Source organism: Symphalangus syndactylus, chromosome 8 (assembly GCF_028878055.3).
Source record: "Symphalangus syndactylus isolate Jambi chromosome 8, NHGRI_mSymSyn1-v2.1_pri, whole genome shotgun sequence".
Taxonomy (NCBI): domain Eukaryota; kingdom Metazoa; phylum Chordata; class Mammalia; order Primates; family Hylobatidae; genus Symphalangus; species Symphalangus syndactylus.
Window position 1 is genome coordinate 94,339,324 of NC_072430.2, and position 17,633 is coordinate 94,356,956.

Sequence of the window (17,633 nt, forward strand, 5' to 3'; positions counted from 1 at the left end):
TGAACTGCTAAAAATACCATCAAGAAAAAAGTGTAAGCAAGCCACAGACGGTAACCAATAAAGTAATATTCAATGTTCTTTCCACATTACAGAGGTCAGAGGGGAAGAAAAACAATCAAACAGGCACAAGAGAAATAAATCAGTGCAAAACAGGTCGAAACATACATTACCTGAAAGCATTTTCAGCAGAAACAATGTTTTCTACAAGGGCAAATAGTGCACAGGAAATAAAACTAAACTAAGAGACACTACTATCAGAAGCATCTTATATGGCTGGGTTTTTTTTTGTTTTTTTTTTTTAAGGAAAATCTAAAACAGTCTATCCAATCACTTTTTTAACAAGTCCATAAAAACGTAACAGTTAAATTGACAGGTAGCAAAAGCCCAAAATAATGAATTTCTATTCTGCATTACGGTTGGTTACTGTAAAGAGCTTGTGATGAAATCTCTCATATATGCCTGCTCACAATCTTCTGAATACCTTCTCCACATTTTAATAGTTGCCTCTGTTGTAAGCTCCCCATTCTAATCAGTAAAATTAAAGAGTTTCTGTTTGGGTCCCCCAATGCTTTTGTAAGCTGTCTGTGCTGTCTGTGCCCCTTAATAAAACTTTTTCTGCTTAAGAGTACCTGGTGTGAACTCTCTTTTCTACAACTAAGAATTCTGACCAAAGAGCCTGAAAATATAAAGATGGAAAAATAAAGTAAATGGGGATGGTGGGTGGAAGAGAGAGAAAAAAAAAACAGAAGTAGTAAAAAAGGAATCATTACAGGTACCACAGACATAAAAAGATATTATGAACAACATTTCCAATAAATCTGACAAATAAAAGTCACGTATTCTTTATTAAAGAAATATAATCTTGGCTCACGCCTGTAATCCCAGCACTTTGGAAGGCCACGGCGGGCAGATCACAAGATCAGGAGTTTGAGACCAGCCTGGCCAAAATGGTGAAACCCCGTCTCTACTAAAAATACAAAAATTAGCCGGGTGTGGTGGCACGTGCCTATATTCCCAGCTACTCGGGAGGCTGAGGCAGAAGAATCGCTTGAACCCAGGAGGTGGAGGCTGCAGTGAGCCAAGATCACGCTGCTGCACTCCAGCCTGGGCGAGAGAGCAAGACTCCGTCTCAAAAAAAAAAAAAAAAAAAAAGAAAGAAATATAATCTATAATTACAAACCTTCTCACAAAGGAAACTTCAGTCCCAGATGGCTTTACTAATAAAATTTGTATTTTAAATTTATATAAACTTTTCCAGAGAACAGGGAAAACAGGAAACCTTTCCTAATTTGTTGTATGAGTCCAGCATAACCTTATTACTAAAACTTGACATGACAATTACAAGAAAAATTATAGACCAATCTCTCATAAACATAATGCAAAAATCCTAAACAACATACTAGCAAATCAAATCCAACAATATGTAAAACACGTATCATGAAAAAATAAGGCTTCTTCCAGAAATACAAAATTAGTTCTTTCAAAAGCCATTGTCCCAGAAACAGACTCCCATCTATCTACAATGTCATTTGATTTTTGACAAAAGACACCAATGCAATCCAATGGGGAAGAAAGAAGTCTTTTCAACAAACTGTGCTGGAACAATTATATAATAATGTGGGAAAAAATTAACCTGGACTTCTATATTTTACACTATGCACAAAAAATTAATGTGAGATAGATCTAGACCTAAACAAAAAAGCAGTAACTAGAAATCTTCCAGAAGAAAGCACAGGAAGATATTCTGCAAGTAGCTAAAGTTTTCTTAGGACACAGAAATCAATACTCATAAAAGAGAAAAACAAAGATAAATTAGACTTCCTCAAAATTAAAAACATTTGATCATCAAAAATTACTATAATTTACATTAATAAAGGGCAAAAATCATCTCAATGATCATATTGATCATCTCAATAGATGCAGCAAAATAAGCATGATAAAATCCAACACTCATTCAAAACAGTAATTACTGAAAAAGCTCTTCACCAACTAGGCATAGAATGAACTTCTTCACACTGATAAAGAATATCCACAGAAAACCTACAAAACTCAACATTTTTAATGTTCTTAAAAGCTTTCCCCTTAAGACTGGGAATAAGACAAAGATAGCTACCATCACCTCTATTGAACATTTTGTTGGCAGTGCTAGCCAGTATAGGAAGCTGGTAAGAAGGGGGAAATAAAGGGGGTATATGAGACGGAGGGAGGAAGGGAGAGAGGGAGGGGAGAAGAAAAGGAAAAGGAGGAATAAAGGAAGAAGGAAATATGACATTATGTATACAAATGATGAAAATTCAAACTAATCTGCAAACCATAAATAACTCGCTTAAAAAATAAGTGAGTTTAGCAAAATAATTAGGTACAAGGTCAAAACATAAAACTTAATTTCAGGCCAGCATGGTGGCTTACACATGTAATCCTAACACTTTGGGAGGCCAAGGTATGTGGATCACCTGAGGTCAAGGGTTCAAGACCAGCCTGACCAACATGGTGAAACCCAGTCTACTAAAAACTACAAAAGTTAGCTGGGCATGGTGGCGGGCGCCTGTAATCCCAGCTACTCGGGAGGCTGAGGCAGGAGAATCCTTTAAACCTGGGAGGTGGAGTTTGCAGTGAACCGAGACTGTGCCACTGCACTCCAGCCTGGGCGACAGAGCAAGACTCCATCTGAAACAAAATTTTAATTTCAATTTTATTTCTATATATCAAAAAATAGAAAATTAAATTTTAAAATGATACCATTTAAACATACATCAAAAAACACCAACTATCTAGGGATAAATCCAATGAAATATATGCAAGCATAAGTCTTCCACAAAGAAGATTCAACACCTACTTCCCTTTTGGGAGTCTGGAATTGAGGTATGTGCTAAGCAGAGTGCCTACACTACCAGTTCCCAATAAAAGTCCTGTGCACCAAGTCTCTAATGTACTTCACAAGATCTCAACTAGTTGCTGGAGGTGCAAGTATCCACTGGAAGAGGACTCTTAGGCACTTATACCTGGTTTCCTCCAGACTCCACCATCTGTGCTTTTCCCTTTGCTGATTCTGGTTTGTATTCTTTTGCTACAAGAGTACAACTATACGTTGGTGCAGAAGCAATTATAGTTTTTCCCATTACTTTTATGACAAAAAACATAATAATAGAAGCCGGGCGTGGTGGCTCACGCCTGTAATCCCAGCACTTTAGGAGGCCGAGGCAGGTGGATCACGAGGTCAGGAGATCGAGACCATCCTGGCTAACATGGTGAAAACCCATCTCTACTAAAAATACAAAAAATTAGCCAGGTGTGGTGGCAGGCGCCTGTAGTCCCAGCTATGCAGGAGAATGGTGTGAACCTGGGAGGCGGAGCTTGCAGTGAGCCAAGATCATGCCACTGCACTCCAGCCTGGGCGACAGAGCAAGACTCCATCTCAAACAAAAATAAAAAACAAAAAAACAAAACGTAGTAATATATATATATGCTGAGTCCTGTGAGTCCTTCTAGTGGGTTGCCAAACTCAGGAGTGATCTTGGGGACCCTTGACATAGAGGGCAATGAACCATTGCCTTTTAGCTTCCAATATTGTTGAGAAACCTGAAGCCTTCATATGTAACATGTTTTATTCCTCAAAAACTTGAAGGAACAGTGATTTCTTAAACAGGATATAAAAGAACTATAAAGGAAAAAAGGATAAGATAGATTACATTAAAATTAACATTTTCTGTTCATCATATGACACCACTGAGAGAGAAAAGGCAAGTCACATAAAAGAAGATGATATGGTTTGGCTGTGGTCCCCACCCAAATCACATCTTAAATTCCCATGTGTTGTGAGAGAGATCCAGTGAAAGGTAATAGAATCACAGGGGCATATCTTTCCCATGCTGTTCTCATGATAGTGAATAAGTCTCACAAGATCTGATGGTTTTATAAAAAGGTGTTTCCCTGCACAAGCTCTCTCTTCCACATGACTTGCTCCTCCTTGCCTTCTGCCATAATTTTGAGGCCTCCCCAGCCTCACTGAAATACAAGTCCATTAAACCTCTTTCTTTTGTAAATTGCCTGGTCTGGGGTACGTCTTTATCAGTAGCGTGAAAAGAGATGAATACAGAGGACAATATATGCAATACGTATTATCAGACAAAGGATTTATATCCAGGAGGATTCCTACAAATTAATCATAAACATTTAACAAGAACTTCATTAGACAGACTACCCACATGGACAATAAATATATGAAATGGTGCTCAACTTCATTAATCATCATGGAAATGCAAATTAAAACCATAATGTCATGCTATTTTATATATCCCAGAAAGATTAAAATGAAAAAGACAATATCAAATGTTGGGCTGGGTATGGTGTGTCATGCCTGTAATCCCAGCACTTTGGGAGGCCAAGGCAGGTGGATCACATGAGGTCAGGAGTTAGAGACCAGCCTGGCCAACATGGTGAAACCCCGTCTCTACTAAAAATGCAAAATTAGCCAGGAGTGGTAGCACATGCCTGTAATCCCAGATACTTGGGAGGCTGAGGCAGGAGAATAGCTTAAACCTGAGAGGTAGAGCTTGGAGTGAGCTGAGATTGTGCCACTGCACTCCAGCCTGGGCAACAAGAGTGAAACTCCATCTCAAAAACAACAACAACAACAACAAAATGCTGGTGAGAATGTGGAGCAACTAGTACTTGAATGTAAACTGATACAACTATATTAGAAAATTATTTAACAGTAACTACTGAAGATGAATATACACCTACCTGATGATTTTACAGCACTACTTCTGGGTATATAACCCGTAGAAATGTGTGTCTATGTTACCACAAGGCCAAAACTGTTTATAGCAGAATTATTTCTAACAGTAAAATCCTGCAAATAACTTCAAATGTCCAACAGTAGAAATGAATAAGTGAAATGCAATACATCAAACAATGGAGCATCTTAGAATGAACAAACTACTGTCATGTAAGTACAATCTGGATGAATCTCACAAATATAATGCTGAGCAAAAGAAACTAGACACAAAATGATATAATTTCATTTATATAAAATTCAAACAATCACACCTGTAATCCCAGCACTTTGGGAGGCCAAGGCGCGTGGATCAACTGAGGTCAGGAGTTCGAGACCAGCCTAATATGGTGAAACCCCATCTCTACTAAAAAATACAAAAATTAGCCAGGTATGGTGGCGGGCACCTATAATCCCAGTTACTCAGGAGGCTGAGGCAGGAGAATTGCTTGAACCCGGGAGGTGGAGGTTGCAGTGAGCCAAGATCACACCATTGCACTCCAGCCTGGGTGACAGAGCAAGACTCTATCTAAAAAAAAACAAAACAAAACAAAACAAAACTCAAAACGTATGGTGTGAGAAGCCAGTATAATGCTTATGTATTCTGGAGAAGAGGTAGTGAGTGGGAGGGCACACAAGTAAGACATCTGGGGCACTCCGTAAATGTTTCTTTGTGGCAGACTGCCACAATTACTACTTGAGACCTTCACTACAACAGTTACTAGTGTTACTACTTGAGACTGTCATTACGAGACTGAATGAAAGGGGATGAACATAGAAATGAAAACTTAAGACAAAAGTATTTTAATGGAAGGGGCCAGGGGAAGAAGAAGAGGGCTCCCTGCTTCTAGTGAGCAAAGGCAGTGCCTGAGCTTCTACAGCGCTTGGTATTTATTGGGTAACATGAGCAAGGAGGAAGAGGTAATGATTGGTCAGCTGCTTAACTGATCACAGGTTCATATTATTACTAACAGGTTTCAGATGTACCTAATCTCAAGAAACATTACACTTGGGGCATGACTGCCCTCAGCATTCCTTATGGGTGGCATACGCAGTTTGTCATTTTGCCAACATTCTGCATTTATGAGAACAGTTTGTTGTTTACTCATAGAGCCTCCAGTGGTAGAATACTGAGTTGATCATGACCCTCAATCTTTCAGCCTCCAACATTTCTTTTGTTCATGTGTGAAAAAATATTGACGTATACATATGATTTCTGTATTTTTCTGTATGTTACACTTTAAAAACCTGAGTTCTTAAAATACGCATACTCAGAAAAAACTCACAGAATTCAAGCAGTTAAGTATAACATAAGGACCATTACAATCTGCCCCCAGTCATCTTTTTGGCCGTATTTCCTGGTATGTTACTCCTTGTTCCTTGCTCTGCACTTTCCAAACATTTGTCTAAGTATGTGGTATTCTCTCTGGAATACCCTTTGGCACCTGGCAACTCACATAGACTTTGCTCAGATTACACCCCCTCATGGGGCCTCTCAGAATCCCTCCATCGTTTTATGGACATCCATAATAATTTGTGCCTCTACTTTAGACGCACTTGCCACACTGCATTGTAATTGTTTATATGTGTGTTCCACTAGATTGCAAACTCCCTGAGAACAGATACTGGATTGTCATTTTCATACTTCAGTGGCTGCTATGGCACCATTCATTCATTCATCATACCTACCACGTGAAATACTTTGTCATAGGTGCCAGGAGATAAGGGTTAAGCAAGCTTCCAGGAGTTAATGGTGTGTGCTAGATATCACTCAATAAACAAAAGGTAAGAGGTTGAGAGAAAAAGACACAACAGAACGGAGACAAGCAGACAGAGGTGCACAGACCTTCACGGAGTAACTGCCATTTTAAGGTATTTTACAATATTGCCACTAAAGATCTGGAGCTGTGTTGTGTTGTTGTAAGGCTTAAATGGAAAATATCTCTTGGCATTTGTCCTCAGGGTTAAATGAAACTAAGCTGAAGGTAAAATTTAATTCACAAGTATTTTAATAATAAGTCACATCATCTGTTATATTGAAACCAAGCGACAAAAGCTCTATTATACTCTTTTAAATAGTCTTTAATTTTTTAAGCTAGTTTAAATCAAACATATTTAAGAGTTATGTTCTGCTTTGAATTGTAAATATTTTTCTATGTAATCATCTTAAACCTTATAAACATGTATCTATAAATCATTTCCAGAAGTGTTCCAACCGACAATAAACTGATACAAATACAAATACTTCAAGAACAAGTCAATGTCTATTTCATTGACGAGTGCAGTTTCACAGAAATATTTCTATTTTTTAGTATATTTTCACCAATCTGAAATGTCATATTACTATATAAAGACCAAAACAGACCTTCAAAACATGACACTAATATTCCTTTTCGTATCTACAATAAAAGGCTTAGAGCCAGTGCAAGAAGGCTGCCTTTTGCAACCTGATCTTAAGACTTTTCTGGTAATTTCTTAAAGGCATTAACAATTTATATAAAATGAAAAGATACTATCTAAAGATGCAAGTACTACTATTTTATGTTTCCTAAATGCCAATGATAGCATTTAAGGGTTGCTAAGGCCCATCAGTGAACTAGAAAACTGTTTTCTCTTCTGTCTACATAAACTGATGCATTTTCTTCTTTATCATACTCTTTCCCCAAAGCACAATGTATCCATCAACACTGGCATTAAACTGCTCTTATTAATAGCAATAAATGGTATACTATAATGGGTACATTCAGCAAATATAACGCATACATCTATAGGCCAAACTGTTAGTATGTCATTTTATTTTTTAAATAGTTCTACTGATGTTAAAGTTACATATAATAAAATTCACTTAGCTTAAGTGCATAGTTCTATGAGTTTTGATAAGTGTATACAGTTGTATAATTAGCCCCACAATCAAGATATAGAACATTTCTAACACTCCAAAGAGTTCTCCTTACCCCCGGCAACTGATCTGTTTTCTATTCAAATACTTTTATCTTTTCTAGAATTTCATAAAAATAAAGCCATACAATGAGTAGTCCTTTGCATCCACCATCTTTTGTTGACATACTGCTTCCAAGATTTATCATGTTGTGTGTAGCAGCAGCTCATTCCTTCTTAGAGAGAAGTAGTATTCCATCATATAAATATATCACAATAACTTTATTCAGTAATTAATATGCATTCAGCTGTTTCTAGATTTTAGCTATTATGAACCAAGTTCCAATGTAAATACGAGCATTTGTGTGGACTCCTGTTTACACTTTCTTGGATAAATCTCGCAGAGTGGGGCTGTTGGGTCTTGGTGAGTTTATGTTTAACTTTATAAGAAACTGCCAAACTGCATTCTTGCTGCAATGTGTAAGTTCTAGGTGCCCCACGTTTATATATTTATATATATGTGTGCAGAACGTGCAGGTTTGTTACATAGGTATATACGTGCCACAGTGGTTTGCTGCACCCATTAACCCGTCATCTAGGTTTTAAGCCCCTCACATATTAGGTATTTGTCCTAATGCTCTCCCCCTCCCTTTGCCCCCTACCCTGATGGGCCCCAGTGTGTGATGTTCCCCTTCCTGTGTCAGTATGTTCTCACTGTTCAACTCCCACTTATGAGTGAGAACATGCGGTGTTTGGTTTTCTGTTCTTGTATTCGTTTGCTGAGAATGATGGTTTCCAGCTTCATCCATGTCCCTGCAAAGGACATGAACTCATTCTTTTTTTTACAGCTGCATAGTATTCCATGGCATATATATGCCACGTTTTCTTTATCCAGTCTCTCACTGATGGGCATTTGAGTTGATTCCAAGTCTTTGCTATTGTAAATAGTGCTGCAATAAACATACGTGTACATGTGTCTTTACAGTAGAATGATTTATAATCCTTTGGGTATATACCCAGTAAAGGGATTGCTGGGTCAAATGGTATTTCTGGTTCTAGATCCTTGAGGAATCGCCACATTGTCTTCCACAATGGTTGAACTAATTTACACTCCTACCAACAGTGTAAAAGCGTTCTTATTTCTCTGCATCCTCACCAGTATTTGTTTCCAGACTTAATGATCTCCATTCTAACTGGTGAGATAGTTATCTCATTGTGGTTTTGATTTGCATTTCTCTAATGATCAGTGATGATTAACTTTTTTTCATGTTTGTTGGCCGCATAAATGTCTTCTTTTGTTTGTTTTGAGACGGAGTCTTGCTCTTGTCACCCAGGCTGGAGGGCAGTAGGGTGATCCTGGCTCACTACAACCTCCGCCTCCTGGGTTCAAGCAATTTTCCTGCCTCAGCCTCCACAGTAGCTGGGATTATATATTGCTCTACCATGCCTGGCTAATTCTTGTATTTTTAGTAGAGACATGGTTTCACCATATTAGGCAGGCTGGTCCTGAACTCCTGACCTCGTGATCTGCCTGCTGCGGCCCCCCCAAAGTGCTGGGATTACAGGCGTGAGCCACCACGCCTGGCCATAAACGTCTTCTTTTGAGAAGTGTCTGTTCACATCCTTCACCCACTTTTTGATGGGGTTTTTTTCTTGTAAATTTAAGTGCCTTGTAGATTCTGGATATTAGACATTTAGATGGATAGATTGCAAAATTTTTCTCCCATTCTGTGAGCTGCCTGTTCACTCTGATGAGAATTTCTTTTGCTGTACAGAAGCTCTTTAGTTTAATTAGATCCTATTTCTCAATTCTGGCTTTTGTTGCAATTGCTTTTGGTGGTTTAGTCATGAAGTCTTTGCCCATGACTATGTCCTGAATGGTATTGCCTAGGTTCTCTTCCAGGGTTTTTATGGTTTTAGGTCTTATGTTTAAGTCTTTAATCCATCTTGAATTAATTTTCATATAAAGTGTAAGGAAGGGGTCCAGTTTCAGTTTTCTGCATATGGCTAGCCAAGTTTCCCAACAACATTTATTAAATACGGAATCCTTTCCCCATTGCTTGTTTTTGTCAGGTTTGTCAAAGATCAGATGGTTGTAGGTGTGTGGTGTTATTTCTGAGGCCTCTGTTCTGTTCCATTGGTCTATGTATCTGTTTTGGTACCACTATACCATGCTGTTTTGGTTACTCTAGCCTTGTGGTATAATTTGAAGTCAGGTAGCATGATGCCTCCAACTTTGTTCTTTTTGCTTAGGATTCTCTTGAGTACACGGGCTCTATTTTGGTTCCATATGAAATTTAGTTTTTTCTAGATCTGTGAACAAAGTCAGTGGTAGCTTGATGGGAATAGCACTGAATCTAAAAATTACTTTGGACAGTATGGCCATTTTCATGATACTGATTCTTCCTATCCATAAGCATAGAATGTTTATCCATTTGTGTCCTCTCTTACTTCCGTGAGCAGTGGTTTGTAGTTTTTTTGTTTTGTTTTGTTTTGAGACAGAGTTTCCCTCCTGTTGCCCAAGCTGGAGTGCAATGGTATGGTCTCAGGTCACTGCAACCTCCACCTCCTGGGCTCAAGTGATTCTCCTGCCTCAACCTCCTGAGTAGCTGGGATTATAGGCATATGCCACCACGCCCAGCTAATTTTTGTATTTTTAACAGAGACAGGGTTTCACCATGCTAGCCAGGCTGGTCTCCAACTCTCAACCTCGAGTGATCTGCCCGCTTCGGCCTCCCAAAGTGCTGGGATTACGGGCGTGGGCCACCGCACCTGGCCTTGAAATATTTTTTTTATTGTTGTATCTCTGCCAGGTTTTGGTATCAGGATGAGGCTGGCCTCATAAAATGAGTTAGGGAGGAGTCCCTCTTTTTGTATTGTTTGGAATATTTTCAGAAGGAATGGCACTAGCTCCTCTTTGTACCTCTGGCAGAATTCGGCTGTGAATCCGTCTAGTCCTGGGATTTTTTTGGTTGGTAGGCCATTAATTATTGCCTCTATTTCAGAACTTGTTATTGGTCTATTTAAGGATTCGACTTCTTCCTGGTTTAGTCCTGGGAAGGTGTATGTGTCCAGGAATTTATCCATTTCTTCTAGATTTTCTAGTTTATTTGTGGAGAGGTGTTTACAGCATTCTCTGATGGTAGTTTGCATTTCTGTGGGATCAGTGGTGATATCCCCTTTATCATTTTTTATTGTGTCTATTTGAGTCTTCTCTCTTTTCTTCTTTATTAGTCTGGCTAGTGGTCTATTTTGTTAACCTTTTCAAAAACCAGCTCCTGGATTCATTGATTTTTTTGAAGGGTTTTTTTCTGTTTTTATCTCCTTCAGTTCTGCTTTGTTATTTCCTGTCTTCTGCTAGTTTTTGAATTTGTTTGCTCTTGTTTCTCTAGTTCTTTTAACTGTGATGTAAGGGTGGCGATTTTAGATCTTTTCCACTTTCTGATGTGGGCATTCAGTGCTATAAATTTCCCTCTAAACACTGCTTTAGCTGTGTTGTGATTCTGGTACGTTTTGTCTTTGTTCTCATTGGTTTCAAATAACTTATTTCTGCCTTAATTTCGTTATTTACCCAGTAGTCATTCAGGAGCAGGTTGTTCACTTTCCATGTATCGTGCGGTTTTGAGTGAGTTTCTTAATCCTGAGTTCTAATTTGATCGTACTGTGGTCTGACAGACTGTTATGATTTCTGTTCTTTTGCATTTGCTGAGGAGTGTTTTACTTCCAATTATGTGGTTGATTTTAGAATAAGTGTTATGTGGTACTGAAAATAATGTATATTATGTTGATTTGGGGTAGAGAGTTCTATAGATGTCTATTAGGCCCACTTGGTCCAGAGCTGAGTTCAAGTCCTGAATATCCTTGTTAATTTTCTGTCTCATTGATCTAACATTGAAAGTAGGGTGTTTAAAGTCTCTCACTATTATTGTGTGGGAGTCTAAGCCTCTTTGAAGGTCTCTAAAAACTTGCTTTATGAATCTGGGTGCTCCTGTATTGGTGCATATATATTTAGGATAGTTAGCTTTTCTTGCTACATTGATCCCTTTACCATTATGTAATGCCTTTGTCTTTTTTTATTGCTTTTGGTTTAAAGTCTGTTTTATCAGAGACTAGGATTGCAACCCCTGCTTTTTTGCTTTCCATTTGCTTGGTAAATATTCCTCCATCCCTTTATTTTGAACCTATATGTGTCTTTGCATGTGAGATGGGTCTCCTGAATACAGCACACTGATGGGTCTTGACTCTTTATCCAATTTGCTAGTCTGTGTCTTTTAATTGGTGCATTTAGCCCATTTACATTTAAGGTTAATATTGTTATATGTGAATTTGATCATGTCATCATGATGCTAGCTGGTTATTTTGTCCATTAGTTGATGCAGTTTCTTCATAGTGTTGTTGGTCTTTATATTTTGGTATGTTTTTGCAGTGGCTGGTACCAGTCTTTCCATATTTAGTGCTTCCTTCAGGAGCTATTGTAATACAGGCCTGGTAGTGACAAAATCCTTCAGCATTTGCTCATCTGGAAAGGATTTCCTTTCTCTTTCATTTATGAAGCTTAGTTTGGCTGGATATGAAATTCTGGGTCGAAAATTCTTTTCTTCAAGAATGTTGAATATTGGCTCCCACTCTCTTCTGGATTGTATGGTTTCTGCACAGGGATCTGCTGTTAGTCTGATGGGCTTCCCTTTGTGTGTAACCCGACCTTTCTCTCTGGCTGCCCTTAACATTTTTTCCTTTGTTTCAACTTTGGAGAATCTGAAGATTATGTGTCTTGGGGTTGCTCTTCTCGAGGAGTATCTTTGCAGTGTTCTCTGTATTTCCTGAATTTGAATGTTGGCCTGTCTTGCTAGGTTGGGCAAGTTCTCCTGTACGATATCCTGAAGTGTGTTTTAACTTGACTCCATTCTCCCGTCACTTTCAGATACACCAATCAATCCTAGGTTTGGTCTTTTCACATAGTCCCATATTTCTTGGAGGCTTTGTTCATTCCTTTTCATTCTCATTTCTCTAATCTTGTCTTCACATTTTATTTAAGTTGATCTTCAATCTCTGATATCCTTTCTTCTGCTTGATTGATTCGGTTATTGATACTTGTTCTTCAAGAATATTTATGTTCTCTAAACTGGTTATTCTAGTTAGCAGTTCCTGTAACCTTTTATCAATGTTCTTAGCTTCCTTGCATTGGGTTAGACCATGCTCCTTCGGCTCAAAGGAGTTTGTTATTACCCACCTTCTGAAGCCTACTTCTGTCATCAAACTCATTTCCGTCCAGTTTTGTGCCCTTGCTGGAGAGGAGTTGTAATCATTTTGAGGAGAAGAGGCATTACGGTTTTTGGAATTTTCAGCATTGTTGCACTGGCTTTTCCTCATCTTTGTGTGTTTATCTACCTTTGAGCTTTGATGCTGATGGCCTCTGAATGGGGTTTTTGTGTGGGTGTTCTTTTTGTTGACGTGAGGTGCTTGCTGAAGACAAAGGGAATACAGAATGGGTAGTAGAAGGAGGTAGTCATCAACACTAGCTACAACCATGTGATCAGCTGCAGAAATGGAGACTGTGATTATCATAAGTATTTCGTCCATCTTTTGCTAAAAACATGTTTGTGCAGGTATATAATTGTACGAAGAAAATATCTTTATTTCCTTTTCCTTTATCATGTGACATAAGATTTACTGACTTCATATTGGCATTTAAGTACTGCTAACTTTATGTAATAGTATTTGGGTTAGGAATTGGTGCGTTTCTGGTCGTACAAAGGATAGTTGCATTACGTTAGGCATAATTATGACCTTATTATTGTCTTTATTTGAAGACTCAGGAGATGTGTATGGGTTCAAGTTAACAAGGGGTGGACTTGTGATGGTGAATACTGAGTGTCAACTTGACTGGATTGAAGGATACCAAGTATTGATCCTGGATGTGTCTGTGAGGGTGTTGCCAAAAGAGATTAACATTTGAGTCAGTGGGCTGGGCAAGGCAGATCCACCCTTAATCTGGTGGGCACAAACTAATCAGCTGCCAGAGAATATAAAGCAGGCAGAAAAATGTGAAAAGGAGAGACTGGCCTAGCCTCCCAGCCTGTATCTTTCTCCCATGCTGGATGCTTCCTGCCCTTGAACATCAGACCCTAAGTTCTTCAGTTTTGAGACTCAGACTGGTCCTCCTTGCTCCTCAAGCTTGTAGCCAGCCTACTGTGTGACCTTGTGATTGTGCAGGTGAATACTTAATAAACTCCCCTTTATATACATATCTCCTATTAGTTCTTTCCCTCTAGAGAACCCTAATACACCAACTTAAAGTCAGATTCCTTGAATTATAAAATGGCTATTGATGTAAACATTCCTGGAAGTTGTTAATAATAACAATCTACTTTTGTGAGTTAGGGAAATAAATGGCTGGTCTACCTGCTCTAATTTATGACTATCTTTGAAAGTTAACAAAATTCTAATACTGTGTAAGATCCCATGGGTCAAATTAACTTTGGATTTCCCCCTTAAGAATACAGTAAAAGGCCAGGTGTGGTGGCTCACGCCTGTGATCCCAGCACCTTGGGAAGCCGAGGTGGGTGAATCACTTGAGCCCAGGAGGTCAAGACCAGCCTGGCCAACATGGTGAAACCTTGTCTCTACAAAAAAATACAAAAAATTAGCCACCCGTGGTGGCACACATGCGTAGTCCTAGCTTCTCAGGAGGCTGAGGTGTGAGGATTGCTTGAGCCTGGGAGGCTGAGGCTGCAGTGAGTTGTGATTGCACCACTGTCCTCCAGCCTGGGCAACAGGGCAGGATTCTGTCTCAAAAAAACGAAAACAAACAAAAAAAAAATACAGTGACAATGGAGGAAATGTTTTCACATTTACAGGTAAGACTATCAAAATTTTTTCTCAGTATGTTTCCTGACAACTGAAATGCTATGATTACATCTATAAATAGAAAAACATTATGGAATCATGATGTAGAGCCTAATATATATATATAAAAAATGCTATCAGATGAAGACAAGCTAAAACACCTTTTAAGTATAAGGAAACATACCTTTTCTTTCCTGTCTAGAAGTCTGAAATACTCCAAGTCTCATAATCATACTAGAGGTCCATGAATATCAATACCTGGTATGTACACATTTATACAAAAATGGCTCTTCTGCTGTTAACAGTTATGTGTCAAAAAGATCAAAGTGTACCTAACACAGAAACACTACATAAAACTCAGCTATGGCGAGAGATGGAGTCTCTTGCTTGTTTAAAAAAGATCACTTTTTAATTAAACCTCCTGTTTGGAAAGACCATATTAAGTAGAATTTATAGATCAATGTCCCAATTGCAATGTATCATAAGGTGACTATTCTCCAGTGACCCAGCCCTTCTAATTAAAATGTCCCTAAAACCTTCCCCCATAGGACAAGGAGGACTATTTGGAAATGAAGTATGCTTACTAAAGTCCTCTGTTACATTCAAAGGACATAAAACTAGATTGGCTTTGCCCTCAACGACCAGCAGGTAGACATGGCACTTGGATTTAGGTCAAGGTTAGTGGAACTGATTTCTGAAGCTCACCTAAATTTGGGAAAAAAGAAAACACAATGCATGGGCTATGTCACCACCAATGGAGCACTAATACCCCCTTAGAGAGGCTTCCCTGTCACTGGACTTCACTATGTTCACTCAGGGCAGAAAGGATTCCAATATTACCTTCAATTGCTCTAAGGCAAAAGATGAACCATCTTGCTGTAAGTTTTCAATAATTTCTTCCACAGTATTGGCTGAAAAACAACTATAAAGAAAGGAAATGTGATTTCACCAATGTGTAAGTGATTTCCTGTTTCTAACATACTGATGAATCTGAACATAGGCTTTCCCCCACCTCTATTTCAATAGTGAAGAATTGTCTAACCTCTTTAACAGGACGTGAAAAGAAAGAGAGCATTGCTTCCCTGAGTAAGCATTTGCAGTCTACCTTCACTAACATAAAATAGAATCTAAATTTTATTTTTTCTTTTGCATTTTTGCATCTGTTATATTTCCATGTAAAGAAATATTCAACAATGAAAAATTGATGCTTCTAAATTGTAGAGATGGTTGTCTTATTTTCTAATACTCTTCCTCCTCTTGTTTCCCAAAGCCAGTCTGTCAATCTCTCAAATCATTGCATAAAACCTTTTTTGCTGATCGGCTTGATAAGACCTTCAGAGAAGATGAATTTAAAAAGGTAAAAGTTAATTCAATTATTATTTTCTAGCTTCTCTTCTCCACTTAAAAAAAAAGATATTTTGCACTAATATAAATTCAAATCACTGCACAAAATCTTTTTGCTGTTCAGCTTGGTAAGATCTTCCGAGAAGATGAATTTACAAAAATAAAAGTTAATTCAATTATTATTTTCTAGCTGCTCTTCCCCACTTTAAAAAAAAAGGTATTTTGTACTAAGATGAATTCTCATGGTAGTTTACTTAAATATAATGAATTTATTTCACCCAGAAAGAGAGGGAAAGAAGCTACTTTCAAAGGTAAGTGAAAAAAAACCCCATGCTGGCCAGGCATCACGCCTGTAATCGCAGCACTTTGCGAGGGTGAGGAGGGCGAATCACCTTAGGTCAGGAGTTGGAGACCAGCCTGGCCAACATGGCGAAACCCTGTCTCCACTAAAAATAGAAAAGTTCGACAGGCATGGTAGCAGGTGCCTCTAGTCCCAGCTACTCATGAGGCTGAAGCATAAGAATTGCTTGAATCTGGGAGGCAAAGGTTGCAGTGAGCTGAGATTGCACCACTGCACTCCAGCCTGGGGGACAGAGTGAGACTCTGTCTCAAAAAAAAAAAGAAAGAAAGCTCTATACTGTCTGATCTCAGAATTCAGTGCACTATCAAACACAATGTAATTAAAACGGTAATTATAACGTTAGCAAATTCATTTTAACATAGTCTCTCTAAAGGAATATATAACTGAGATCTCTTGTTAGGTACCTGTTTATTTTGTCCATGTGTTCCTCAAGTATAAAAGACTTGTCTCGATCAATCTTAGACTGTTTGAAAAGAAAAATCTTTTAATAAACTTGAACACAATTTTTTAATCCTTAAAAATTCATATTTAATGATACACTTTGTGAAAGACTGTCACTTGTCACTTCCAGTCAAATTACATCTAACTGTCTCATAAATAACTACTACCGTATGATCAAAATTCAGACAGCATGTAGAACTCTGGACTAGCTCGTAAAAGTATCAACGGCAAAAATGTTCTAGTATTTTTATTTACATGTATAAATATATGTAACCACTATTACATTTGACACATTATCATTAAAATAAATCTGTGAATATGTAAGGGACCTGAAAGGTCAACCTGCCCAAATTTCCATCCTAGCCAGAAATTCCCACCATATACCTGGTATGCCTGCAGTTGTGACCTTCAGGGAGAGAAAACAGCACCTCTCAAGGAGGAGTTCACAAATGCTGGAACAACTGAATAATTAGGTTTCTGTTGTTTTAATTCTGGAACAAAAACCAATGCTAGCATGTTTATAGTTCTGGTTAATCTCTTTTACCTTAACCACTTCCCACATGACACAGTTTTGTGTCCCCTCATGATCCAGGTCCTTCTTATGGACAAGTTCCAGTTTATCAAGGTCATTCTTCAAGTATGGGACACGTATCTTAGCTGCAGGTGTGGCTAGATGGTAGCAAAGTATAAGAGGGTTCTGCAGGTCCTTGATTGCTTTGGATATACTTTTCTTAATTGGACTAACTCTGAGTTAGTGTTGAGACAGGCCTATGATTGCAGCTGATTCACACTAAGCTCCAATTAAATAAGACTTTTTTTTTTTTTTTTTAAACCTGTGCCATTGTAGGCTGTGTTTCTCCTATTCTGTACTTATGAATTTAGTACTTTGGGTTAAAACACAAGATATGCACTTATCTTTATTAAATTTCACATTGTTACTATTGAGCAGATCACTCTAAACTCTAAGGGTCGTTTTTTCATCCATATTCT

General features: G+C 38.2%; 1 protein-coding gene across 2 annotated transcripts in view; it reads right to left on the reverse strand.

The window, feature by feature from the left end:
- Positions 1-17,633, reverse strand: part of HIBCH (3-hydroxyisobutyryl-CoA hydrolase) — a 126,808-nt gene that overhangs the window by 24,958 nt on the left and 84,217 nt on the right. For both annotated transcript variants that reach the window (XM_063645644.1, XM_063645645.1), the window contains exons 10-11: positions 16,607-16,665; positions 15,338-15,419 (exon numbers count right to left, since the gene is read on the reverse strand). In XM_063645644.1, coding sequence (XP_063501714.1) covers positions 15,338-15,419; positions 16,607-16,665 — 141 coding nt within the window. The remainder of the gene's footprint in view (positions 1-15,337; positions 15,420-16,606; positions 16,666-17,633) is intronic.